The 26,010-nt window shown below is 47.8% G+C and overlaps 6 protein-coding genes across 6 annotated transcripts; 3 read left to right on the plus strand and 3 right to left on the minus strand.

Annotated features, from left to right (window-relative positions):
- Positions 1-1,710: 1,710 nt before the first annotated feature.
- BROUX77_005784 (uncharacterized protein) lies at positions 1,711-3,216 on the plus strand (the record flags this gene model as incomplete). Its single annotated transcript, XM_073750695.1, has 3 exons — positions 1,711-1,794; positions 1,857-2,170; positions 2,232-3,216. The coding sequence occupies 3 exons, from the start codon at positions 1,711-1,713 to the stop codon at positions 3,214-3,216; spliced, it is 1,383 nt and encodes a 460-aa protein (XP_073603654.1).
- A 2,329-nt stretch (positions 3,217-5,545) lies between these two features.
- Positions 5,546-7,114, minus strand: BROUX77_005785 (uncharacterized protein; the record flags this gene model as incomplete). Its single annotated transcript, XM_073750696.1, has 1 exon — positions 5,546-7,114. The coding sequence occupies one exon, from the start codon at positions 7,112-7,114 to the stop codon at positions 5,546-5,548; it is 1,569 nt and encodes a 522-aa protein (XP_073603655.1).
- Positions 7,115-10,412: 3,298 nt separating this feature from the next.
- Positions 10,413-12,999, plus strand: BROUX77_005786 (uncharacterized protein; the record flags this gene model as incomplete). Its single annotated transcript, XM_073750698.1, has 2 exons — positions 10,413-10,980; positions 11,150-12,999. The coding sequence occupies 2 exons, from the start codon at positions 10,413-10,415 to the stop codon at positions 12,997-12,999; spliced, it is 2,418 nt and encodes an 805-aa protein (XP_073603656.1).
- A 618-nt stretch (positions 13,000-13,617) lies between these two features.
- BROUX77_005787 (uncharacterized protein) lies at positions 13,618-16,985 on the minus strand (the record flags this gene model as incomplete). Its single annotated transcript, XM_073750699.1, has 3 exons — positions 13,618-16,719; positions 16,792-16,905; positions 16,977-16,985. 3 exons carry the CDS (start codon positions 16,983-16,985, stop codon positions 13,618-13,620), a joined length of 3,225 nt encoding a protein of 1,074 aa, XP_073603657.1.
- Positions 16,986-17,658: 673 nt separating this feature from the next.
- BROUX77_005788 (uncharacterized protein) lies at positions 17,659-19,517 on the minus strand (the record flags this gene model as incomplete). Its single annotated transcript, XM_073750700.1, has 2 exons — positions 17,659-17,875; positions 17,959-19,517. The coding sequence occupies 2 exons, from the start codon at positions 19,515-19,517 to the stop codon at positions 17,659-17,661; spliced, it is 1,776 nt and encodes a 591-aa protein (XP_073603658.1).
- Positions 19,518-24,135: 4,618 nt separating this feature from the next.
- On the plus strand, positions 24,136-24,729 carry BROUX77_005789 (uncharacterized protein; the record flags this gene model as incomplete). The annotated part of the gene is made up of 1 exon (XM_073750701.1): positions 24,136-24,729. One exon carries the CDS (start codon positions 24,136-24,138, stop codon positions 24,727-24,729), a length of 594 nt encoding a protein of 197 aa, XP_073603659.1.
- Between the last annotated feature and the right edge of the window lie 1,281 nt (positions 24,730-26,010).

Genomic DNA, 26,010 nt, shown 5'->3' on the forward strand with positions numbered 1-26,010 from the left:
TCTTTTGAGCTCACATGTCTCTATCTCGCCTTATTTTACGCCGAGCCACCTTACAGAGCTTTTGTCGGAGTCCCAGAGAGATTGCCACTTTCTAATAGCTTTCCTGTGTATTAGAGACTGATTTCTCGGCAACTTCAGTATCCACCACTGCCTTAGAATTGGGAGACTGTGGTCATTACTCAAACAGTTTGGAAAGATGAATCCATTGGTCGATTATATTCTTGCCAAATAAATGAAGCCCGCCTACACATTTAACAGACACTTGATTGGTGTTCCTCTTCATATGTCTGCAATAAGGATAACTAACGAGAAGAAAGGAGCTTTGACCCAGATTTAGGGAACTACAAATGACGGTAGCTAACCCTTGTCTGACCCTATAATTCCCCTGCCACATGGTTGATAGGACTGAACCAGTCTAGTACTCTTCTAGTTTAGCGACAAAACAAAGTTGTTCCTCACTAAGCGCTGTCAATGTGTCTGATGCTGCGGTGAGATAAAGACTTGACCGACGACATAAATCAAACAGCAAATCACCCGCCTTATCATTACGAAATAAACAAGGAGGACGTGGGTTAGTAGAATCACGAGAGCCACCTGCTTATGAGATAACACAGCGAATGAGGCGTCATATCAAGCCAGTGAGTTGCATATCAAGATATGACTTGCAGCTTTAGTCAGCTGTAGTACAAGTCGAGATGATAGGTTGGTCAAAATGTGTGAACATGTAGTGCTTGGAGCGACCACAGCAGTGGGTGATGATGTAGCACAGCACAAATAGTTTTCTGATGTGAGGAACTCGAGAAACTTGTCAAGCGGGCTAGACAGACTTGACAGAACCAAATCACATCTCTACCGATTGCATAGTTATCCAAGTACTTGTAGCATGAAGTAACACTGGTTCCAAACTCAAGCCAGACACAACCTCGTTTCTTTCAGTGTCTCTGACTTTGTTTTTCTGTCCTGCTATAGCCTCTATACATACACCCCAGCACTGCGGCAAGTCTTGGCATGTAGCACCCCTTGCCCCCCTCACCATAGGGGACCCCTGTCGAGTCCAATTCCAAGATCATGAGCCAAAGAGAAAGAAAAGAGAGCCAAGATGATAGGATAACGGCCAGGATGGAAAAGAGAGATAGAGAGGTACGCACGAGAAAGAATCTTGCGACAGGTTGAGCAAACAGTGCCCATGACACAAACATAGGTCTGGACGTAGCTAGTTATCTAGTTATAAGAAGCATCTGTTGTATGTACCTGTACAAGTAGACACACCTAGATAACCAGTATCAGACGAGATTCTACTCCTACAGGCATGTACTTGTACACCTCACCCTCAAGGTCTTGGCTTTTTTTGCTCGTTTCTTTTTCTCTATGTACCATAGCTCCGTGTTACATTGTGGTCCTTTATCTGGACCAACCGTCCCTATATTTATTCAATGACCCTCTCCCGTTCTTGATCATACCTTTTGTCCTTTTCTTTCCCGGCTTTTCCTTCTGCTGTAAGTCGTCCGTTCGACAAACTCTCTTTGTTTTCTTTGCTTGTGCCTGGGGCAGAACAAGCACCTCATCGTTTTCGCCGGACCTATATACTACATTGGTTTCTTTCTTTTCTACTTGCAGGACTCAAACGAGTAGCACAGCGCCCAAGGAAAACCGGTCTTACACAACAGCTGTTGCAGAAATAAAAACAAACCCCTAATTCCAGCTTCCATCATGTCGCTGGAGTATAACGGCACCACGGGTGTTGCAGACCCCGGATACTCGTCTGGTGTCTCAGACCTGAACCTCTTCTACGATGCAAGTACTGCATAACTGTCCATTGTCCCACTGCTCTTCTAACACTTCTGGTATCTCCACAGGCGGCCGATCTTTGCTGGGTCATGATCTCATCGGCACTCGTACTGCTCATGATTCCTGGCGTCGCCTTCTTCTATGCAGGCCTAGCTCGGCGTAAGTCAGCACTGCATGTTCTCTTCACAGTCATGCTTGTGTGTTGCGTGGCTTGTTTCCAGTGGTTCTTCTGGGGGTTCTCATTGACCTTCAGTCCCGAGAGTTCGTCCGTGTTCCTGGGCGACCTTGCCAACTTTGGATTCAAGGATGTGCTCGCGCAGCCTTCGGGCCCCGTGCCCCAGATTCTCTTTGCGCTCTTCCAAGGCATGTTTGCCATGATCACGTAAGTTACTAATGTCTCTGGTGTCTACTTTTCTGAACCTCATATTGACATTATTTAAAAGTCCCGCGCTCGCTATTGGAGCCGTTGCCGACCGTGGACGCGTTCTCCCCGCCGTCGTGTTCACTTTTATCTGGTGCACTGTGGTCTATGACCCCGTAGCCTACTGGACCTGGAACTCTCAGGGCTGGCTGTTTGAGAAGGGCTCTCTTGACTTTGCTGGTGGTGGTCCCGTGCACATGACTTCAGGTATCGCTGCTCTGGCTTATTCCCTGATGTTGGGCCGCCGGACTGGTTATGCCAAGATGAGTGGCCTGCCCTACCGCCCCCACAACGTGACGCACATTGTCCTGGGAACCATTCTCCTGTGGGTCGGCTGGTTTGGCTTCAACGGTGGCTCGGCACTCGCTAGCAATCTGCGCGCTATTATGGCCTGCTTTGTGACTAACCTTGCTGCTGCCGTTGGTGGTATCACCTGGTGCCTGTTGGATCTGCGCCTGGAGAAGAAGTGGTCGTGTGTGGGCTTCTGCTCTGGTGTTGTGGCTGGCTTGGTTGCCATCACGCCCGGTGCTGGTTTCGTCACCCCGTGGGCCTCCTTCATCTTTGGCGTTGTAGGTGCCACGGCCTGCAACTTTGGCACCAAAATCAAGTTCTTGGTTGGAATCGACGATGCCCTTGACGTGTTTGCTCTGCACGGCATTGGCGGTTTCGTCGGCAACGTGCTGACGGGAATTTTTGCTGACAAGCAGATGGCTGCTCTTGATGGCACCGAGATTGAGGGCGGCTGGGTTGAAGGTCATTACAAGCAGCTCGGCTGGCAGCTTGCCGGCTGTGCGGCAATTTTGGGCTGGGTCTTCTCTGTGACGTGCATCATTCTGTTTCTACTGAACCTCGTGCCCGGCCTCTCCCTGCGTGTCAGTGCCGAGGAGGAGGAAATGGGTCTGGACGATGCTCAGCTGGGCGAGTTTGCCTACGACTACGTTGAGGTGACCCGCCATATTTCGGGTGGCTCTGGTCTGTCCGGTGTCAGTGATGCCGAGAAGGTGTAGAGACGGGAGATGTGTTTTTAGGCGGTGACCCATTGCAAAGTGAGATGCACTGATCTACAGTAGGTTTCGGCATACAGGAACAGGTATACAGGGAGCCGTTCTCCCTAGACCTTGATGCGATGTATGATTGGGCACTTTTCGAGGCCCAAGCAAAAAGGCCTGCGGCTCGCGCTGTGGCTGATAATAATCAATCTGCACATATTCTATAGTTAACTATAATAACCACCATACTTTAATCCCCCTCGAGCCATGCTGAAGACACATGTAATTCACGGACATCTTATCGTACGTTGCCGATGTGGCTTCATTTACTCAAGATAAGGAGGAGCTATAGACTTTGAAACATAGGCTTCCTGGCATTAAGAGAAAGAAAGCGACATCCCTTGCCGCAGTGATCCCTGGGATACTTGTGATTCTATGCCAACAGACCATGCAGAGCAGGCAAAAAGAAGGAAATCCAAGTCACTACAGAGAGCCTTGCATTTTCAAGGACCCAATACCAATACCGGGAGAGAAGACACTGGAAAAAGAAGGCAAGGAACAAGGAACCAGATGAATCTTACGCCCGCAACCCCGGCAGGCTTCCGAAAAGACTTGAGTGACGTGCAACACGATGCCCAATACTCGTGCATATATGAGCAAACAGACACACCCACCCGTATATAGTTACCACAAAGGCATGTGTATGTATGTAGAGACATACGCGAAAGCCCACAGAAGCCGTAGTCGTGGAATGTACGTATGTTGTGTAAGTGAAAAGCTTGAATGGCTGCGGCGCGGACCAGCGGCAAAAAGGCTCAACCTTTTTAATTCCCCAGAGAAAAGCCCACACACAGGCTTAACCAAGAAAAGCAGCACAGGCAAAGAGGGACATGCTTCCAAGGCCCGAGCTTATCTTGTTCAGGGGCCCATCTGCTTATCCAGGACCGTGCCAGCTTGGATCCTAAACAGCCCACATGCTTCAGGCCATCAACCCCTCCTTCAACATTGGACAAGCACGTAGAAAAGTGTATGAATGTATGTGCATGGGTGCATCCATTCATATTCACAGAGCTGGTTGTGTATGTGTATGTACATACTTGTAGGTTTGGTCCTGCCCCCTGTGGCCTGACTTGTGGGTGCAGAGCCCTACCAAACACGTTGCAATGCATTTCAACAAGGAGAAGCCCAAGGGTCATGACTGTCTTGTAGTGAGACAATAAGCCTGGTCTGATCTCGTAGGAGGACAGCAGGCGGGCGCCGGCTTCTAATGTTCTTCTTTCTTACAGGTTCCTACAAGCTCCTACAAATCTGTCTTGTGCACTTGTGGTTGTTCTCCAGCTGTCAAACTTGCCCTGCGGGCGCAACAAACGCAAAACCGCATCCAATGTCACCAACTTGAATGGGCTGAAAGCAACAGCCCGAGAGCATGGACAACAGATATGGTGTATAAGTAATGGCTGCCCCACTTGAGTATTGCGAGCCCGAGGTTCTCTCTTCTTCTGACAACAGAGCCGCCATCTCTGATTGTTTCGTTTGGCTATTCCCTGCAGAATAGCCTCGGTATTCAGCAAGCCACATTCCACATATCGATAAAGGAAGGACTCACCCAAGTCTGCAAATCTGGCTGTGGTCAAAGCCTTCTCTCCTCATTTGCCTCTACTCCACCCATCTCCTACAAACTCACCAAGAGCCAACGCCAAGGCAATACAAGCACAGCAAGCCACCGACTAGAACCAAAGATGACTATATACGACTCATGCCGCCTATCTCAAAGACGCAGAAAACTTACAACGCCAGATCCACGCTAATATTCTGCTTTGTCCCGCACCCTCTAATCTCACCCGTCCTGATATCCGCAAAGACGGTCGAGTTGAAGGAGGCACGATGCGATAGGGGAATTTTGAATCTCATCTTCACTGCTCAATATCAAGTTGCTCACTCGCAGCTTTGCTTCAGCTCTAACATCACAACCGCAGTCCAAGCTTCACTCACTGGCCAACTAGTCAATCCAAGGAGCCTCAAAGCCAAGCCCGCCCCACCAATGCAAAGATAAGAGGAAGCTGGTATTGCTAGGATTAGCAATCCATGTGAAAGAGTCTAGCCCTATTTGGTTCAGTGAGGCCATGGATTGCGGGTGTGTGCATAGTAAAGCTTGGAATTAAATGGGGGACATAGTGCAAGGCAAGGATGAGCAAGAGATATGCACAAGTGTACGCAAGTACTCCTAGCAGAAAGTGGTCTCACAAAACAGTGCAGTGCAACATGGAAACGATAGGATTCAGACAAATGGAAAAAAAACAGCAGGCTCATCACTCCAAACAGCCAAGACACGGGCAATTGGTTGTCTTCAATCTTGATGCCTGTCAACACCATCCGCACTCTCCCACATGCACTCCTGTCGCGACTCCAGCGGCGAGCGCCACACATCACCACTGAAGCCTGGCATGTACAACAGAAGCCCTAGTTCTTGGCTCGTGTACCACGAGGCCCGGTCCATATTACCCGACCCGAGGACGATATACTCGTTGTCTACCAGTACAACCTTTGCATGTGCCAGGACTGGCTCGTCGGCCTTGGCGCCTGGCTGTGCCAGAGAGTGTGCGTTGGCCTTGTAGTAGTAAACCTCTAGCTTCCCCAGTGCTGTGCTCTGTTGGGTCTCTAAATCATCGCTCCTCCGCACGTGTGAACGATATGCCTGCATCTTGCGATATCGCGCAACCATGGTCTTGAGCTTCCATGCGGTTGTCGTCCCGGCTGTGACCAGTTGCTCTACCAGCATCATATTTCGACTTGTACGTAATGTCACGTTTACGCCACGCTGCACAGCATCAAGAAGCGCCTCAATCACTGGCTCGCTTGTTAGATTGGGCGTCATGATCTCGATGTGTTTTTGAGCGTTGCCAAACAATGTCAGTAGTGCCATGTTCAATGGGGTCGGTGGTGGGGGTGCGCTAGCAGTACACGGTACCACTCGGAACCGCGGGTTAAGGTGGTGCGCCGAAGGCAGTATGATAGCCGGGCACGATGCCGATGCAGGGAATTCAAACTTGTTTTTGGCCGAAGCAGGAAGAGCAAGGCTCTCATACTGCGACTCTAGTATGAATGCGTTGTCAGTCGTCTCACTTATTCTAGCTGACGACCCACTGGTCTGTTTGACGTTAGTGGCACCCCTTGAGCTCCTGAGTTCGTCAGTATTCTGGATATCGCTATGGCGGCTGGCCGCATCAACAGCCCAGACATTTTCGTAGAAGATGACCAGTTTTTCTACTGCCGGGCCGTCAAATTCTATACATGTCTCAAACCACGCCTCCCAGCTAACATTGCAACTCGGCATCCACGCGCGTTCACGATCAACTATCAAGAACTTGGGGTGCATTACACTGAATGGAAGGAAGAATAAGCTCTTGACTGTCAAGTCAATGCCGCCACGAGCTAGTGTCTCTGCGCTTGGTAGCCCAAGACTCCGCCATTCAGCCGGCGCGTACATGCGGCCCCGTGTAGACTGCGGATGCAATAACTTCTGCAAGACGCCACTTGACGAGAAGCACAATGACACGCGCAATCTGTGTTGTGGGTCCATCACGCGTTCTGTATCCCAGCCTGCGTGCTCTGCTGTCCGACGCGCAGCCAGCATCTCGAGCGACTCTTGAAGCGAACGGAGCGTTGGTGACTCGGCCCAGAAGCACGTAACTAGGATGATTTCCCGACGAGCCTGGTTAAAGGCTGGAAGAAGTGTTTCCTTGAATATATTTTCGCCAGTTCCAGTGGTGATAAAGCGTGGCCGGCATGATGAAACCAAGGTTGTGGGATCGGGGAGGTGGTAAGAGGGAAAGTCGTGTTGCTGAGCTGCCTGTTGGTCGAGAAGGGCGGCCGACCAGGCTGAAAGAAAACTGGCTGGGAATTGGGGGGCGTCCATGTCTAAATATCAGTAATGCCCCATTGAAAAGAGTTGGTTGAGTAATTGGGACGTGGTTGGTAAAGAAAAAGCATCAGAACTAGATCATAGTCGGTGTTTTGGGTCGTTGCCTATCTCTCTCAGGCATTGCCGATTACGTAATGCAAATTCCATCATAGGTTTCATGAATTCGGGTTTGTGCTACACATGCCAATAGTAAGGTCCATTAGGGTCAAGTACATAGTTTGGGAGTGTGTCACTCCCGAGCTGTTATTGGCTATACAAGTTTATACTTGTGTATGTGTGGTTATAAGAGTAGTTATAAATCCAGGCAAACTCTTTCTATCAAGTTCCGTGTATCACTGAACATTGTTTTGTTCTATCACTCTTTGCTTTGTTTCTGGCTAGCGACACCAAAATGACTGCACAGGTAGACACCGAAAAAGCGCACAATATGAGCGTTGCTAACATTTCTCAACCTGGAACCACGACGACCAAACCACAATCTTCCCCCTCTCTCGTCAAAAGTCTACTATGGCTTGACCGTTTCCTTGCCATTTGGATTTTCTTGGCCATGGGTCTTGGCATGATACTTGGAGCATTTGTCCCTTCAGCTTCTCGGAACCTCCAACGCGGCAAGTTCGTCGGTGTCTCTATACCGATATCTGTTGGACTGCTGGTCATGATGTACCCGATTTTGTGTCGTGTGCGTTATGTTACCGTATCCAAGCTATTGTGGAAAAGGGTTCTGTGGAAACAGCTTTCCTTCAGTGTGATTATTAACTGGGTAGTGGCGCCTTTGTTCATGATGGCACTGGCGTGGGCCTTTTTGCCAGATCAAGATGAATTACGCATGGGGCTTATTATTGTTGGATTAGGGAGGTGTATAGCTATGGTAAGAACTCATCACGGAAAAAATGAATTTGGGTATTTCCACTGACCTCTCTCTATAGGTGTTGATATGGTCATCACTTGCAGGTGGGGATGAAGAGTATTGCGCTCTGCTAGTTGCCGTCAACTCACTTTTACAAATGGTACTCTTTGCTCCTTTGTTCTGGGTTCTTTTGTGGATGGACTCCTCATCTTCAAAGTCGCACTTCCAGTCCACGCCACCGTTTGCTATTGTAGCCAAAAGTGTGGGCGTCTTTCTAGGAGTCCCTCTTGGAGCTGCGCTGATCACTCAAGGCGCCTTTCTCTCACTGGGGTCAGAGAAGACGTACAGTCGTTTCCTGAAATTCATTGCACCTTTTTCGCTTTTGGGCCTTTTATACACCATCGTGGCTCTATTTGCTTCACAGGGTTCACATGTAGTGGACCAAATTGCCAGTGTAGCTCGCGTAGCAGCACCTTTAGTGGTCTACTTTCTTGTCCTATTCTTTGCGGTGTTTTTCACAGCCCGTAATATGAACTTTGGATACGAACTAAGCACCACTCAGGCACTGACAGCCGCTAGCAACAACTTTGAACTAGCTATTGCCGTATCAGTGGCGATATATGGAGCAGATAGTGGTCAAGCATTGGCAGCGACAGTGGGGCCGTTGGTCGAGGTTCCGGTATTGCTGGGACTTGTGTATACTAATAAGTGGTTACGGGAAAGATTAGCATGGACTTGAAGTAATGCTGGTGCTAGAACCAGAAGATATCAAAGCATGAGTCGTGGTGACGTCAAATTAGTCCGTTTTAAGCGGAGTCCATAAGTGTAAATATATGGCTGTTCTTTACTGTACAAGATCCCGAGTCGGTACAACCCAGAGCCGATCTCAACTCAGTCTCGTCCAGGTGACTGTTGCTATGCATGCTGGCTAAGATCCTAGCTGCAAGAGTACATTCTGTCTGAAGGGGATCGCGGCATTGTGTGGGCATTGAATGGTTGGTAGACGGGACAGTATCAACTACGTTAGCTTGGGACACTGTGATGGTTTGTGGCCCAGGGCAGCTATGACTTTGTTGTAGTGACTGCATATGCCCTGGTCTATTTTCAAGCTCCATCTCTAATTCACTTTTGCTCATGAAGCGCAGCAGTATCGTTTTCAGTTGGCGATTTTCCTTTGCAAGTGCTCGTGCAACAGTCTGTAATTCCTGTGAGGCCCTCGCCCCAAGTCTTTGATGCTCGGTGACCTGGCGGCGCAGATCAGCGATTAGGGCAGCCTTGCGAGCGCGACTTTTTTGCTGATTTGCCCGGTTGATGGCCCGAGATTCAGTGGTGATGGTCTAAAACGAAAAGGGAAGCGTGTTAACTGTTTGTTGAACATGTAACTAGGATACTTGAAACGACAATGGCCGAGAGAATCGGAGCTTCTGTATACCTTTCGGGGCATTGATATTGGCTTGCGAGTATCAAAAAAGAAATTGGCAAAGATCGATGTCAGTGATATGGAGGCTATCACTTGAACGATTGGCTATACGTGTACAACGATGGCATCGGGAATTTCATGAGAACAGGTTCGTGTCTTGGTTAAAGTATGAGCCAACATAAAATCTCACAGGGCTTTCTTTGTCCCTGAATGACTAAGCAAATCAACAACACTACTACCAAGGCCATTGTAGCAGATTTTCGATCAAGTTTACAAACAAGCCAAGTAGAAGCGTGCGTGTAATTGCTTTAATTGTTTTTGGAAATTTTTGTCACAGCCTATTTTACTTAATTGTATTGAATCTAGTAGCAGACTGGACAGCAATCGGGCACGGCCAAACCCCGAGCAACGGCTGATTCTCTTAACTCCATGGACAACTTGAGACACTAGGGTTGCACAACCCTTGATACCCTAGCTCGTATCGTGAAACGTCAGACGCTTCAAAGCCACTGGGACTAGCCCTCCATCCCATGTTGAGGTCCCATCATCGGGGATACTCTATCTATAATAAGCTCTCAGAGCCTGGGAAACCCTTGCTCCAAGCTCCTTGGCTGCAGTTGGCCACCGCACGGGGCCTAAATATAGCTGTGCCTGCATACCAATTAATCTTAAACAGGGCAGTACATGAATGCCTTTAAAGACTGTTCATCGCTACTGGATACTCAACATCGCGGGTGTTCTCCTTTTTGGCGAATCTTGGTGCTTTTCCTGCGAACCAAACCATCGTCACTCTTTTTGCTCTTTCCATTCATTCCTTTCTTTCTTTTCTTGAGTAGGCTCACTTTGTCTGTGTAGAAAGCGGCGCTTCCTGTCCTATCGTTTGTTTCTTGTCTATAGCTTTCGTTCATTTGCGTTGGTTTTATTTGCATTTTGTTTCTTCTTTGCATCTTCGTCCCCGGCTAACGAAGCCTCCTTCGATCTTTACAACCTCTAACTGCATCATATCATACCTTTCCCCCAGTACCATGAAATACCTTCAACCTTCGTTCTGGAGCCTCCTCCTGGCTCTGCCTTTGGCTTGTGCTCTTCCGCTAGACACACCAACCACCACTAGTGCACCGGCATCCGGAAACGACGCAAACCCCTGTGCCTCTATTCACTCTGTGACTGTAAACCAATTAACATCGGCTCCATCTGCAACTCCCTCAGTACCAGCCTCGCTCGCCGCTGCCTGCCTGAAGTCAACACCGAACCGGCCCGACCCAGCAATCAAGCTTCTCAACAGTCTTGCCGCATACATTGACTACCAGAGCACGCTGCCATGGCTCAAGGCACCACCGCAAAGCTACAAGATGACCGGCGTCGATCTGGCCGGCGAACTTGCGTCCATGCAGAGCCGTGTTACGGCAGGCGAGTATGCGAGCGAATACGACTTCCAGCTAGAGATCATCAAGCTGATGACCCAAGCCCGTGATGGCCACCTGGCCTTCCGTGGCGACATCTTCCGTGTTTTTTCATTCCGCAATAATCTAGTCGAAGATCTTGTTAGCGTGTCGCTCGACGGCCGATCTCTACCCAAGATTTACCATTTAGGTGAGTGAATGCGTGAATTAGTTGGTTTGGCAAAGTAAAAAGGGAGGGGCTCTAGCTTTGTACTACTTGAACCAAAGTACTTTTCTTGACTTCAACTCTACTCAAAACCAACTCAACCGCCAATGTCTTTTTCATGTGCTTTTATGCTAATATTCACCTCCCTGAAAAGCCGATCTTCAGGCTGATCCCACCAAGGCCAAAGAAGTAACCCAAATCAACGGAGTCGCTGCCGCTGATGCTCTCAACGATGTTTCGTTAAAGTTTGTGTCGTATCAGGATCCCGATGCCATTTGGAACTCCCAGTTTCCAACCTATGCCAACCCCCAGGCCAAGTCTTTGTTTGCTTCTTCACTGGCATATCTGGGTCCCGATATCACCATAACCTACTCGGATGGCAGTAGCCAAAAGTCCGAGAGCTATGCGCTCTTCAAGGAAATGATTGACTTTAGCAAAATTAGCAATGGCGACGATCTTTACGAGAAGGTCTGCAACTCAAAGACTGCTGCGGCTGCTGCTAAGAGCCGAGATGTCTCTTCTTTGAACAACTTGGACCGCCTATTTGTGCGGGATCTCCCCAAGGAAGTTGAACACATCGTGCAGGCGCGCCAGGTCAGCGAGAATTCCAAGCGCGGCCTTGGAAAGCGTGATCTGCCCAGCGATCTACAAGATTCCAAATACGTCAGATACATCCCGAACAAGTTTGTTCAATGGATTCAGTCAATCAGTGATGCCACCGGTCTTGGTCGCCCCGACACTTTGGAAATCAAGCTTGCGCCTGCTTCCGCTATCGATGTTTTGGCCTATCCGACCCCAATTGCAGGAGACTCCAAGATCAATGTGACCAGCGGCTTTTTCTTGGAGGATCAAGGTTACAATGACGTCGCTGTCCTATCAGTCTCGGCCTTCCAATCCTCTACTGCTGATGCCATCACATATCTCAATAGTCTACAATCAATTCTGACCGCCTTCTTCGACAATGCCCGCCAATCTGGCAAGAAGCGCCTCGTGATTGACCTGCTTGCGAACGGTGGAGGCTATGTGCTTGCCGGCCAGGAACTATATGCGCATCTATTTCCCAACACCCCTGCTGCTCCCATCTCCAACATGAGACTGAGTGACAGCATGTCCCTATTAGGCAAGTCAATCAACAACGTTGATCTAAGTGATGAAGCCGTCAAGAGCATGAGTCGGGCCCAGCTCCAGGCTGCACAGAACATTGTTTCCAGTAGCATTGCCCAGAACCTGCGGCCAGGGGACGGGAACTTGCAGACTCCCGAGGGCGAAAAGCTTACCGACCCGGCCAAGCTGTTTTCTCCTGTCACGCTCATGGGTGATTCATTCACAGCGTACTTTACTTCGTCTCAGGACAAACCGAACGACGTATTCAACATTACCGGTGTCGGCAGCAAGGCAAACTCTGGAGCTACGGCGCCCTTTAGCCCCCAGGACATTGTTTTATTGACCGATGGCACTTGTGGCTCTACCTGCACATTGTTTTCTTCGCTGATGGTTCAACAAGGCGTCAAAACGGTCGTCGTGGGCGGTAAGCCTGCAAACGGCAAGCAACAGGCCATTGGTGGTGTTGAGGGTGCCCAGATCTTCACCTTCAACGAGCTTACCACCCTAGCATCGGCTGTGCTGGCTCTGAAGCCCGATGGGTCCCAAGCCGTAGCACCTGCTACCGCGTCCAGCTCGTCATCTTCAATTGCCCAGAGTCTCAGCCAGTCTACAGTTGAGCGACTCATTCAGCGCGACGAAGCCCAATCCAGACTACAGACCTTGGCTGAAGGCTATGCACTTCAGCGGGCGCTGAACCCAGCCTCGGCAGGCTCGGTCAATGGTAAAAACTCCTTTTCCAAGGATGATCTTAACACACCTCTGCAGTTCCTGGATGACCCGGCCGATTGCCGACTGTTTTTTACGCCTACAACAATCAGAGATCCTAAGAGTATGTGGAAGGCTGCGGTTGATGGCGCCTGGGGTAACCCGAGCGGCGTCTGCGTGGAGGGAAGCATTTAGATAAACTTGAGTGTAGCCCTGACCTTGACCAGCTAGATTGGATGTACATAACTCTGATATATAATTTAAGCTCATAACTATCCGCTTTGAATCTGACGATGATTTGACTTGGCGATACATCTACCTAGGAATTACACAATGAGAACATAAGAAGTAATGATGGAACCTTCCGAGTAAAATTCAACTAACTAAACAAAGTAATGGTGCTACAGGTGTGTTATACCAGCCAACAATACACCCAAAGTCCTCGAAGGCCCCAGCTACTCAAAACTTGCATCTAGCGTCCTCCAAAACGAGGGTGTTTCAGACACATGAAACCTTTCTACCGTTGGCGTGGAGCTGATATTGTGAACAAAAACGATGATGGCGCAGCCTTTAACATTGATACAGATTAACCTGTGGCGACAAGACCTTCTTTTCACTTGGCCCGAGATCCTTGTTCAACGTTGGTAATGATGCGCCAATACTTGAGTTTTGAATATGTAACATCAAACATGCGTAGCCTACTCTTCATTTCTCTCAAATTGTGTGTGTGTGTATGTGTGTGTAATTGCTAGGCTAGCCTTGAGATAACCCACACCACGAGAATATACTCTCACTCTTAGTACCAACCAGTGCTTAAACAAACCGAACCTCGTTGAATAAGCCTGCGCGCACTTGAACCAAAGCTGCCAGCTCAAATAGGAAAGATTGCAAAATCACAACATTGGTTAAGATGTGCGATACCGTAACTTCAGTCTCACGAGCCGACTCGCTGTTGCGAATGCTCGATTTAGACGAAGTAGTCTGTGAAGGTGTGTCTTGACCAGCAGATTCCGCACCAGGTTCCTTAACTGCAGGTTCGTCATCAGCTTGGTGTTCAGATTGTTTTCCTTCAGAGTCAGTGCTTTTATCCTCGTCCTTTTCAATCTTTGGCACCGTTCCTGTTAGACGCATGAGGTCCTTGAATCCACTTTGAGCACCAACCTTGCGCGCCAAAATAGTTTGATCCATGGCCGCAAAAACTGCTACTTGTGAAGCTACTGGAGAGTCACGTCGAGAGTCTGCCATTGCGCTGCCATGAGCCAAGGGAGAGAGATTAGCAGCGCGCGTGTCAATGGGGAAAAGGCTCGGTGAAAGTCCATCCTTTCGATCATGATTCGGTGGACGTGCAAGAGATTGTTGAGGCTGGGACTGGGACTGGGGCTGAACTTGAGATAGAGCCTGAGTTTGCGGCGTGCTTTGCCGCCGGGGAGGAGATCCAAGCTCAGGGACGCCCAATTCAGCAAAGAGCTTGTTGGCAAAGTTCTCTAGATTTCGGACCGGTGATGTATTAGCAAGACTCTCGAGTCCACGCACAGGTGACGCATTCCGAGATTGTGATGCTGATCGGGAGAATAGAGATGGGGCTTGCAGCATGTCGTAATTTGGCGTAGGAGGCTCACGCATACGTCGTGGAGGGAAGGCCATGCCCGTATCAGCCATCTGAAAAGCCTCGCGTCTTTGTTGCAAGAGCTCGTTGAAACGGGGGATAGTTTCACGATATGTGGCCACTTGCTTGCACAGGTTATCTAGAATATCAAGCATCCGGGGCAGGAAAGTCCATTTTGGCCGTCGCCGACAAGCGACAAGCTGCCGCTTGCGTTGGTACTCGGCAAATGACGGCGAGTCTGGCTCCGGAGGAAGACACGACGCTAAAGATTCAGCTGTACTATCCTCATCTTCGTAATCATCGTTACTGAAATCTGGTCTTGGAGAAGCAGATGCTTCCAAAACATCGTCAAAAGTGTATTTATGAGGATGGCGTAGTAGCCAACCCTCAAGGCTCATGAAGCCACAACTAGCCAGGTCCGTGAGGGTTTCCGTCAGTGAAAGATTCACATCAACGGGATTCAATAAGAAGGTTTCTAGATGTTCTAGAGCGGCGTTTAACAGAGGGTCGTCGGGACGCAGGGTGTGGCTCCGCACCTCTCGAGGTGCACCAGGGAGACTGTCAGCAATGGTAGGCAACCCGTGATTACTAGTAGTAGCATTCGGGGATACCAGCTTCAGTGAGCATAAGTGGCCCTCAACCTTGGTTGTTGTATCCTTGACAACGGATTCGTAGATTTCTTCAAAGTTATCATCTCCTCCAATAACGCCAGCAAGAGACATCAGATACTCAACCTCTTGACTATGAGCACCCATTGTACGGCGCCCACCTTCGCCAGGTGTTGACTCCGTACGCAGAAGTGTGATGACAGCGTATCTGTGGTGGCGTTTAATTATGGTTGAAATAAGCTGTAGAGTCACTAGGATAGTCTGCTGACTGTGGGACCGTAGACAAGCCAAAATGAGATCGACTAGATTGAATAGCAGCGGTCCCGACGAAATGTCAGTCTTGGCTTGTGCAAGCATTGTAGCCAAATCCATACTCTTGCGCTTTCGAGCAGCACTAATCTTGTTATCGTCCTCGTCAGAATTTTCAGCATTCTCAGCATCTTCAGTCTCAGACTCTTCCTTTTCATCTTCCTTATCACCTCCAGGGGCGCCGACTTGGGAAGAAGGTCCAGGTAGATCAAGCAAGTAATGAAGAATGAGGTTGATCATATCAGGGTGGTCCAGAGACTCCAAGATTCTTCTCAAGTATGTCAAAACTGCCACTGAAGAGCCACCATCGATATCCGATGACTCTAACAGTGAAGGATACAGCAGTTGTTGCAAGAAAATGACTTGGAAGTGTTCCAAGAGGGTTGACTTGATCTCGTTGGATTTGCAGTGGTTCAAAACGTCTTGCCAGAATAGCAGATGCGAAAGAAAAGCATCCAAATGGGCTTGAAACTGCTCAGAACATGAAGATTCAATCTCATAGGTACGAGATGGATGCTGGTAGTCAGAAAACGCGAGGACGGGTGGGAGATTATCAGGTATGTAGTCTACTACGAGCTTTCGGCTCAGCTGGCTATACTGGGCGCCTAGACCAGTCGCCATGAGGGTGGACAAGTCACTCTCGACAATCCATTGCTCCAATGCTGCGGAACTCGAGGACGCTTCAATGATGTACAGGAGACCAGTCCGAGCAAAGTCTCCTATCTTGCCTTCATGGTGAATATACTCCATAAGAACGTAAAAGAGCGGGAAGTCTTGTTTCTGAGTACGACCGGTAAATCTAGAAAAACTACTTCCGGTAGGCGCATCAGCACTGCTTCTTCTCGTGCTTTCTTGGCTAACAGAACTAGCGTTTCTAGCATGACCAGTGAGAGAAGCTGCTGTCTGCGATGGTTGTTGTGATGGCGATTGTTGTTGTTGTTGTTGTTCACGGCCACCGCCCTTAAACCAGGCAGGCAAAATCTCTGGCGAAAGTCGCAACTTGGTCGTGATGTTAAAGGCCAGCTCTACGACCCGCTCTTCGGCTTCAGCACTCAGCTTGGGGCCGCTTCCTCCGCCTCGAGTGATGCGGGTAAGAAGGGCGGTCAAACTGTTGGAAAAATCGAGGTTTTCGACAAAGTTCTCCTCCTCACTTTCGATCAGAGTTGCAAAGAACAATACTGTTTCGTTGACGATCCATTCGTGGTATGATGAGTAGGCGATCTTAGCAATGGGTATGTACATTTGCTTAAGGGCCGCGTACTGGATACACGGATGAGGGAGGGGCCGTCGGGTTTCGTCGCTCAGGGTTTCGGTAAGTTGTTGGAGCCGCAGTTCCACATTCTCGATAGCTTCATCGTCAGTTGCGAGGTTGGGTGACTTTCTCCAAATTTGCTAGCACGTGTAGAGTGGTGTTAGCGTCCTGTGGCCGGTTATGCAGTAGCGAAGATAGTGCGCATGACTTACCAGAAGCTGGCCATATTCCTTTTCAAAGCGGTGCAGGCGCTTTGCAGGGTCTTTGGCGGCATCTTTTCTAGATTTTCCCGCCGGGACGCCGGCCGAGGCAAGCAACCGAGTCCACTACCAACGACGGTGTTAGAATCCTGGATTTCGAAGATATGGAGTCCGTGATTTCGCGAAGTGTGTCTTACAAAGTCCATGTTGACTAGTGGTCAGCCTCTGTGGCGCTGGAAGAGCGGGGTTTGTCGTGGTCTTTGGGGTTAAGGTTGCGTATTTTCTATCGTGATTTCGGGAGAGAGGCGTTGTCCGTGGCATGTAGTAACACCGGACAACTCAAAGTTTGCGTTGGTGACGTCTTTGGAAGTGCCCGTGAGAGGTGAGTAAAAAAGCCGGCAATACGGAAGATTCCACAAACAGTAGCCGGCCAAATTGTCCCGCAATCAAGACCAGGCCCAGTCAATGCTCAAAAGCCTAGAAACGACCAGGAGGTTCTGGGGGGTACAGCAATGCGGAGAAAGAAATTCACTAGATGAGGGGGCAGAGGAGTGCCAAAGGAAATGAGCAGCTATAGCAAAATCCTCAATGTTCCACGAGTCTCACGGCTCGTCATGGGCTGGGCACAAATATCAGGCAAGCTTTGTCTACAAGTGCAACTATCTTCACATGTGTTCTTGTCTGATAAGGAGCGGTGGGGTATGGGGGAAAGGAAGGAGCTCCTTGGAACAAGCTTCTTGATGACTATGTGTGGCGTTAACTCTTGTCTCGTGGCGCACATGTGTGGCGTACCCGAGGTCCGCTTCATCTAATCTAATTGACGTTACACGGGCCATACTACCTACTAACATTACTTGACTATCCAATCCAATCTTCACTCTACATCTGAAAACGGTAGTTTGGATGATCCCATCCGAGATGAAACTCATACTCTTCCTTGGTCATTTTTCCTTGGTAATGAACAGGATCGAGTCGGTTGTCGCGGTCGCCACGCGCGCGCTTATTATTTTCCCACTTCATCCACAAAAGCATGGAGCAGCCAAGAATGATCAAAGTGCATAGGCATCCAAGATTAATTGAATGTCCGGTAGTATACCTGAATTTCCGTTTTCTGTTTTAGCAAGCTGTACATCATGTTATAGCCTTGTAGACTGCAATAGCCAAGGAGGTGATACTTACTTAGGGGCCTCTTCACCAAGATATGTAAATGACGACAGAAAGGATGCAGTATTTCCGATGGTAATGACAAAGCCAAGAACCAAAGCTCGGACATAATGAGGGGCCGTATTTACACTTACCCATGCGAGAGCGATTGGTGGCATGGCACTGACACCCATGCCTACAAAGAACGTGCCTACGTACTGGACGCTAGGAACGACTTGATACGGACCGCGGATCTGACTTCCGATCAATAGCAGTGTGTATCCTATCGTTGCTAAAAAGGCGCAAAAAATGATAGGAATACCACTTTTGCCCCAGCGCTGACTCCACTGAGTAATCGCAATAGTAGCAATGAAAGCCGTAATGTTTGGTGGAATGGTCAACAAATTTGCCTTGAGACGGTCCCCATCACCGACAATCACTGAAACGATAGTCGGCAGGAACATAATATAACTCGAAAGGGCTTCGATGTTAAAAAAGCAGGCCAGTGCCATCATAGGTGCCAGGAGATTGAACAAGGCGCGCTTTACAACAGGCCACTCAAGGCGGTCGTGTCGCAGTACACCGGCTAGCTTTTGATCAGCCTGAGTGGTGTTACTTTTGTTGATTCCCGACTCAGCTGAGGTCTCAAAAACAGCAGCAGCCGGTTCAGAAGCGCAATCCTGATATCTCATGTCAGCCGCCCTCATACGCGTCATGGCTAAATTCATTTCCGAAGAAGATAGAAAGTGACAAGCCTCGGGTCGAATAGGAAGCAAAAACCAAGAGCCAGTGCCAATTAGAACAGTGATGATGCCCTCAATGAAAAATATCCAAGACCATCCGTTGTAGTTTCCTGTTTTGATCTCTCCCAGGCCAGAAGCCAGTAAGCCGCCGATAGCAGCGGAGATGGATGTGCTGGAATAGAAGATTCCAGTACGCGCCGTGAGCTCTTTGGCCGTGTAAAAGAAGCCAAGATACAGCATAGCACCGCCAAGGAAAAAGCTCTCAGAAACACCCATCAGAATACGCATGATGCACAGCGATGCGTACGACTTGACAAAGCCAGTACAAGCCGTCACTATGCCCCATAAAATGACGACAATAGAGAGCAGCCTTCCAGCGCCGACACGGCGCAGAATCAAGTTTCCTGGAATGCTGAGGATGATGAACGGAATATAGTATAACATCATCATGACGTTGATCTGTACACCATGTAATCGGAGCTCTCTAACAAGGCCATTTGTCAGAGCAAATCCAATAGCTGCGCGGTCAAGGTAGAACAGCATCCAGGCAAGGCAAATGATAGGCATAATGCGAACATCTAGCTTTCGCAAAAGCACTTGTTCGGCCGCTGTGCTCGCCACAGCATCAGTAGTCAAAGACGCATCACTATCAGTTCGATCCCCAGTCGCTATACAACGGATGCAGTCCCCATCTTCTTCCGTCTTCGAGTTGGATCCAGATGGAGCAGAAGCTGAACTAGGTTCAGAACTCGGCGAGGCATCAGTTCCATTAGAAATGGAAAGTGAGGGTGGAGACTTGAGACAGTCAAGTTTGACTGTCTGGTCCTCTTTTTCATTGGAATCAGAAGGCATTCTGAGAACTGTTTCGAGGGTTTAGGTAGAGCTGATGTTATACTCTGTATGATTTAAGAGTATTAACGAGATTTCATCCGGTATGTAGAAGGAAAACAAGGAAGGTTAAACGTGGAAGTGGTGACGTACGATATTCAAATGCCAAAACTCCAAAAACTCTTATACTTGTAACAAATAGCTTAGTTGGCTGCAGCTAGTCAATCACTAAGACCAAAGTTAGAGTTCAAGATGAATGTATGAAATTCTTAAAGAGGAATAGTACCCACGCTCGCCTAAAACAACCTCTTTCGGTTAACAGTCAGATTAGAAAAGGCAAAATCTGTAAGAACTTGATGCAGAAGTCTATGATGAGTAGGAACAAAAGTTTGACCCCTTCGGAAACTCGAGATAGGGCTCAGGGCTGAATCGGAAAGTGCCGCGTTTATTTTTGAAAGCTCGCCCCGGCAAACCGAGGTATCTTCTGTGTTGTTTTGGTGTTGCCTACGAATAAATGTTTGGATAAGAAACCCAATTATTGATGACGTGTTAGATGGCTGATAAATGCGGATACAGAAAAGAAACGCCTTTGTGAGATTTGACGTTTGGAGGCCAGTGGCGGTCGAATCTCGGGAAGCGTATTGTCTGATCTTTTCTGGTTGACTCCCGGGAAGGCAAAACAACTGAACACTATGAAGAAGATGGGTTAGAAGATATCAAAATCGGCAGAGCAAAAGGTCTAGATGAAATATAGCGGGATCAAGGGGCTTTTCATGCAAGTAATCATATTCATCAACCCAGTAGATTCTGCAGAAAGAGAGGCCATATCTGCACTTGAGACTTTAGGCGATAGCCCAGTTTCTAGCTGAGTGTAACGTATAACTAGACATGAGACTCAGCTACAATTTAGTATTGGAACCAAGAAGCATGGCCCGTGTCTCTATTGTACGTTATAAATGACCAAGAGAAAAGACAAATGCAAACCGAGGCGATGTAAGACACCAAGAACAGCTACTTTTGACGCTGTGAAGTTGTACTATGCTAGCTGGATTCAAATACAGACTATTGAGGGGAGGTTCAAGCCTCATAAGTTCCAGCAGTCCAAAGGTTTCTAGAATCTTGAGCTAAAGAAAGTAAGTATACATCCAGCCTCAGAAAGTTTACAAGCATGACAGCGGTTACCCATGATTGTTTCCAGTTCCGGACTATCATCTTAATCTCATCTTATATGCTTTTCTCCTTTTATAGCCTGTGCGCATCCTGCTTCTGTCCCATGCCACCCTTTGGTCCTTCACTGAGCCTAGACCACACAACCTTGACTTTGATTCACGCATGCTGTGTACTGAACAAAGGCAGTTTTTTCCAATAAATACAAGACAGGCGGGCTAGGAGACAGATTGAGAGCACCATTGTAGCGTAGAAATGAGACGCTGTTATCCAATGAAAATAATGGTAGAAGTCGCGGTGTCACAGGTCTGAAGGGAGAGGGGGAACACCAGACTGCAGGAGTGATGGTGTGGAAAAGGGGACGTCAAGAATGACAGCCACAGGCAGGATCAACAATAGATGACTGAACAAGACAAAGTAATTATTGTGAGGTAGTGGGCACAATAGTATGGATGACCAAAATGGTGTACAAAGATAGGCACATCGCTGCACGACAACCCCCGGGTTTAACATTCCCTGTGCTGATATTTGCACTTTGCATAGTTGTTCTTGTTGCTTTGTGCATGTGCCCCCTATGCTGCTCGTGTTTGTGATTATGACTGTCATTCAATTGCACGAGTCCTACGTGTCGCACCGGTAACACTGTCATTGTGGCTGTGCTTGTTGTACAACATCTACAGAAACATGTTGTGTAACCACAGCATCATCCCGAAACCTGCAGCGATCCTCGCTCGCCACAGCCAGTAAAACGAGAAGTCTGAGTAGGTTATGTTTTAGGCGCGCATGTGGGCGCTCAAAAACACGCAGCAAAATCGAAATGGCGCTGCATCGAATACGAGCAAAGAGGAGTTTAAAGAAACAAAACAGGTCCTGTTCCAGCGCGGGGGTTCTTCATGATCCACTATCATCTATACCAATTGAAACATATCAGCCAGACAATACCATTTTGTCTGGGCAACATTCTATTTTTGCGGTGTTGGGGCTTATCTAGGTGGTTTGGATACCTTTTCATCGCTGCTGCAAAATGCGGTCAGAAAAGAAGACCACAGTGTTGAAACTAGCTGTTGCAAGTGGGAGCCATTCAAGACTGGACTTAGGCCGCGCTCCAAGCTCTAGCTCTCTACCTCCAGTCCGCGATTCAATGAACACTTGTATAAATAGTCAAACGACTCAGTTTTCTTCTCAAATAAACTTTTTTTTATTGCGAAGTGTAGGTTCCAAAAGGCAGTGAATGTGGTGAACGGCACTTTGGATGAAGTTGAAGTTATCTATTAAGGTCTATCACTTATGGCTACCTCCTGGACAGCCGCGCGCTACTTATACTTCTGAATAAAGGGGCTGTTAGATTAGGGCATTCCCTTTAATCATATTTGTCGTCTGCGGTGTTTAGGATAAGTTGTAGGGTTGTGTAGTCACGTGATAGGGGTTATGGTGATGGTCTTGGGATCATCATTTTACACGAAGTACATTTCGACGATTAGTAACTTTGTGCGCTTGATATCGGGAAAATAAAACGAAAATGAAAGAGAACAACCCACTCAACTTGGAGAAAGGGGACTAGGCGCTACAAACTATTGCCAGTTCCTCTTTTGTCTCCCGTTGTTCTATGAAGGTCTCTGGACTTCTCTGATATATGACCCCCATCTCTTCCAAGTAGTAGTTGCCTGCCTACAACTTCAACCACGCCCTCTCCTTCTCAAAATGAAGAAACTAAAGAGTCATAGCCTCGCAGTTTCCATGGCAGCTTCCACCCTTTTGTCTCAACATTTCCTACCAGGTCGCGTACGTGTGGGCCAGAGTACGATACCAAAACGAGAAGTCGACCATAGGCCTATCAAAAGCGGTAATGTCCCATCTGAAAAACAAAAAAAAAGAATTCCTCCTTTCCATTGCCTTATATTACCATTCAAGGAAAAATGAATGCCGATTTTTCATTGGTCCAATGAGCATCTGCAAGTTTTTAGGCTTGACCACACAGCACCCAAATAGAGGTAGTAATTGCAAAATCACCTTTCGAGCGCGTTTGTTATTGGAGTCATGCTCTCCTAAATATTAGACTTTCTTTTGAGAAGCCCCCTCATGAGGCGTGACGAGAGCCCCACTAATTAAGCGCGCAAGTGTAAGATCAAATTGTAGGAGCGGCACTCAAGAGAGAAAAGACGCGATGTGATGCTCCAAAAAATGTACGAGAAATTCATCAGAAACTGTTGGGTTAAGATAAGGGTACAGGGGTAGCACGTGATATAGAATCACGTGCCGTAAGGACCCACAACATCCCACGACATGGGAATAAAAGGCAAGGCTTCGGGCATGGAAGAAAATAGGAGTAGATAGGGAAAAAGGGAACGATTTACTAATTTATTCGCCCTCCCCCCAAAAGAAACTACAAGTGCCTGCAGTCATAACCAAGCAAAGGATAACCTTTCCCATCTTTTTCTACGATGAACTCGTAACTCGTAGCTGATGAAGTTGATGATACGAGGCGCGTACAATGTCTGCCATTTTTGCTATGTTCAGTCTACCCTAACCCTACCAATATGACAAGTATCTAAAACACGTCGGACCATCAAACGCGGTCTCTTCCTTTCTTAGAGACCAAGGTTCTTGGTATAGTTACACGTACAAACAGTTGGTCATATACATGTCAATGTATCAACACAACACATATGCATGTACATAGTTAACACATGTATGTAGCTACGTACTTGCATACATGTTCAACATCTTGGTTGTGGCGCTTCCAAAATGGATCCAGTCTCAACCTCATGCGTATAAATACTTTTGGCCAGCGTGCAAGCTACATAGCGTTATATCATGAACACTGTCGTTGAACTCGCTTTGCATCTTCTATCAATTTCACGACGGCCCTGCGACATTGTGCTCTGGTTCAGCATGACTCTTTTGTTATTTTCTTGGCGTGTTGAAATCTGCTATGGGGCTGGTAGGGACTGTAAAAAGGGCTAGGCAGGAAGGCACACAAAACACCCAAGGCAACATGACATGGTGATAGTCTGCGCGCAGTCTGAAAAGCTTCATCTTGGGACCTTCCTGCCTACCAGGAAATTTTTCTCTCAGGGTGCCTAGCAGCAGGTACAGACATCTTCATCAAGCGCACATATCAAATTCAACAAGGTCCTCTCTACATATTTCCAATGGAAGGTGCACAATCAGTCAGAGGCCTTAGAAAGACTATAAAAGGAGGCCCCTTCTCCCATCTCTGGCACATCTCTCTCTCTTCTCTTTTCATCCAGTGTGAACCTTCCTTACAATTCCTTTGCCATACAGCCGTTTATTCTGCTTCTTTCTGTCTTTTCCAGTCTTTCTTTGACTCTTTGATTTTTTCATTTCCTCAAACTTGTCTTCACTTTCATGTAAGTTGGTCCCTTTGCTGCCCTGGATAACGTGCATTTCATTGGAACTTGGCTAATTCTCAGTTGTATTTATTAATAGTCTACACCAACTACTTATTGTCATCATGGCTATCGATGATGTTCTCTATGATGTCAGTCTCCAGCACGTTGACGCTCAGCAAAAGCTCAAGAACGCCGTTGTTCTGGCCAATGCTGCCCGGAAGCTGGCTCTGAGTCTCGATCCTATTCAAACCTCTCGTCTTTCTGAAATGGCCCCTCATTCTCCTGCCGTGTCTTCCAGTGAGAAATCCGTGCTCTCGGCTCATCACCGTCAGAAATTAATCACTCGTGTCACTGATACTCGGGCTATTTTCCACTCGTCTTTTCCTAATGACAGCCGCCAATCCAACAACAATCGCCAAAGCCTCGGAGAGCTACGTACCAAAAAGCCTTTCCACTATGCTTCTTCTCTGTCGTCTACTACTACCTCTGATGAGCCCAGTGCTGCCACAGCCGAACATGCTTTAGATGCAATTACGCGGGCTGTACAGGCCCAAGCTGCCTACAACAACGCCGTCGTCCACTTGCCGCCCCGAGGCCGCATTGGAAAGTCGGACCGTAAGATGGCAGTATCTAGTCCACTACGCAAGATGCTAGCTACTAGGTTTGTGACTGAGAAGCTGCAAGAGGGTATTAACTTGAGCTGCCGCCTAGTTTGAGTGTCTCTCCGTTACGGCAATGGACTTTGTACTACCTCTGCCAGGACTGCACTTCATGCCAACTCACATCAGGCAATCTCTTTCACCCTTACCTCTTCTCCTCCTGAACTGGCATCGTCTTTTTCTGTCTTTGATGCCATGCCATCGCCGACGATTGCAAGCCACAGCTGTTCTAACTCGTGCTTTCTTTTCCTCAACCCGGTTACGATTGGTTTGCAATCTTTGTTGTTTCATTATTTTCTCTGTTCACATCACCTTCTTTTCGATGCTTTAGAGCTGACCCTGAGTTTCTTTCCTCTTGTTTTTTTACTCTTCTATTTCCCTGTCAGGACTACAAACATCGGCCTTGTGTGTGAAGAAAAAGAAAAGAGATTATTCATTTGTGTTCCGGTGTTTCTTTTCCTTAGATCTTGGATCAGATCTTTGATTAGACCTACTACCCCGCCTTGTTTCTTGTTTCTTTTTGGGCTTTTTTTCTGACCTCAATGGTCCTCTCTTGGTTTTCTTTTAGCTTCCCATATCCCGTTCTTCTCCAGTTGCTGATGATCTTCATTCTTTTCTTGGACCATCGTCCACCTTTCCCTTCCTTTTTTTTTTGGTTTCATACATCACCTCTTTTGTTGTCTATACCGTCCTACTAACCAACATATAGAGACCTAGGTCCGTCTCGGCTCAGTCATCCCACCCTTCCACGACCTTTGAACTTACTATTCCTTTGCATTATCTTGGTTGCAAAACCGGGCTGCAGCATGGCTCTGATCAACTTGTAAGTACATATATATAACTAACTAGTTATTGGTTAGTTGAGCAACTATTAGTTAGGTAGTTTGTATGTATAATTATGTAGCTTAATGCCTCTTTGTTGTTTGCAATCGTGCACGGCGTCGAAGAAAATACAAACAATTCGCAGGCAGAAAGGGAGCACCTTGGTCTAGCTTCTTTGCCTTTTGAAAACGAGGTTGCTCTAACAATCATATGACTTTGATTTGGCGACAGTTAGCCCTTGTCGTCCTGGAATCTTAGACGATGGCCACACCAGTTGTTCGACTGAGATTGTTCAAGCTAATACCTGTAGCATCTTGACTGGTTTCTGGGCCAATACTTGCTGTTGCTGGCCCATTCACATAACTAACTAACTAGCAACTATCTGGTTAACTATCTTTAGTTGCGGGTTGGCAGGTGCTTGGGCCATGTTCTGGCTCAAGCAGTGTGGGTTCCCCTCAAAATGAAAGGAAAAGACGCTCTTAACAAGTTATAGCAATTTGTAACTATGTAATATTG

This window comes from Berkeleyomyces rouxiae (assembly GCF_048999995.1).
Source record: "Berkeleyomyces rouxiae strain 22BRR77 chromosome Unknown BrBRR77_ptg000007l, whole genome shotgun sequence".
In the NCBI taxonomy this organism is placed as follows: Eukaryota; Fungi; Ascomycota; class Sordariomycetes; order Microascales; family Ceratocystidaceae; genus Berkeleyomyces; species Berkeleyomyces rouxiae.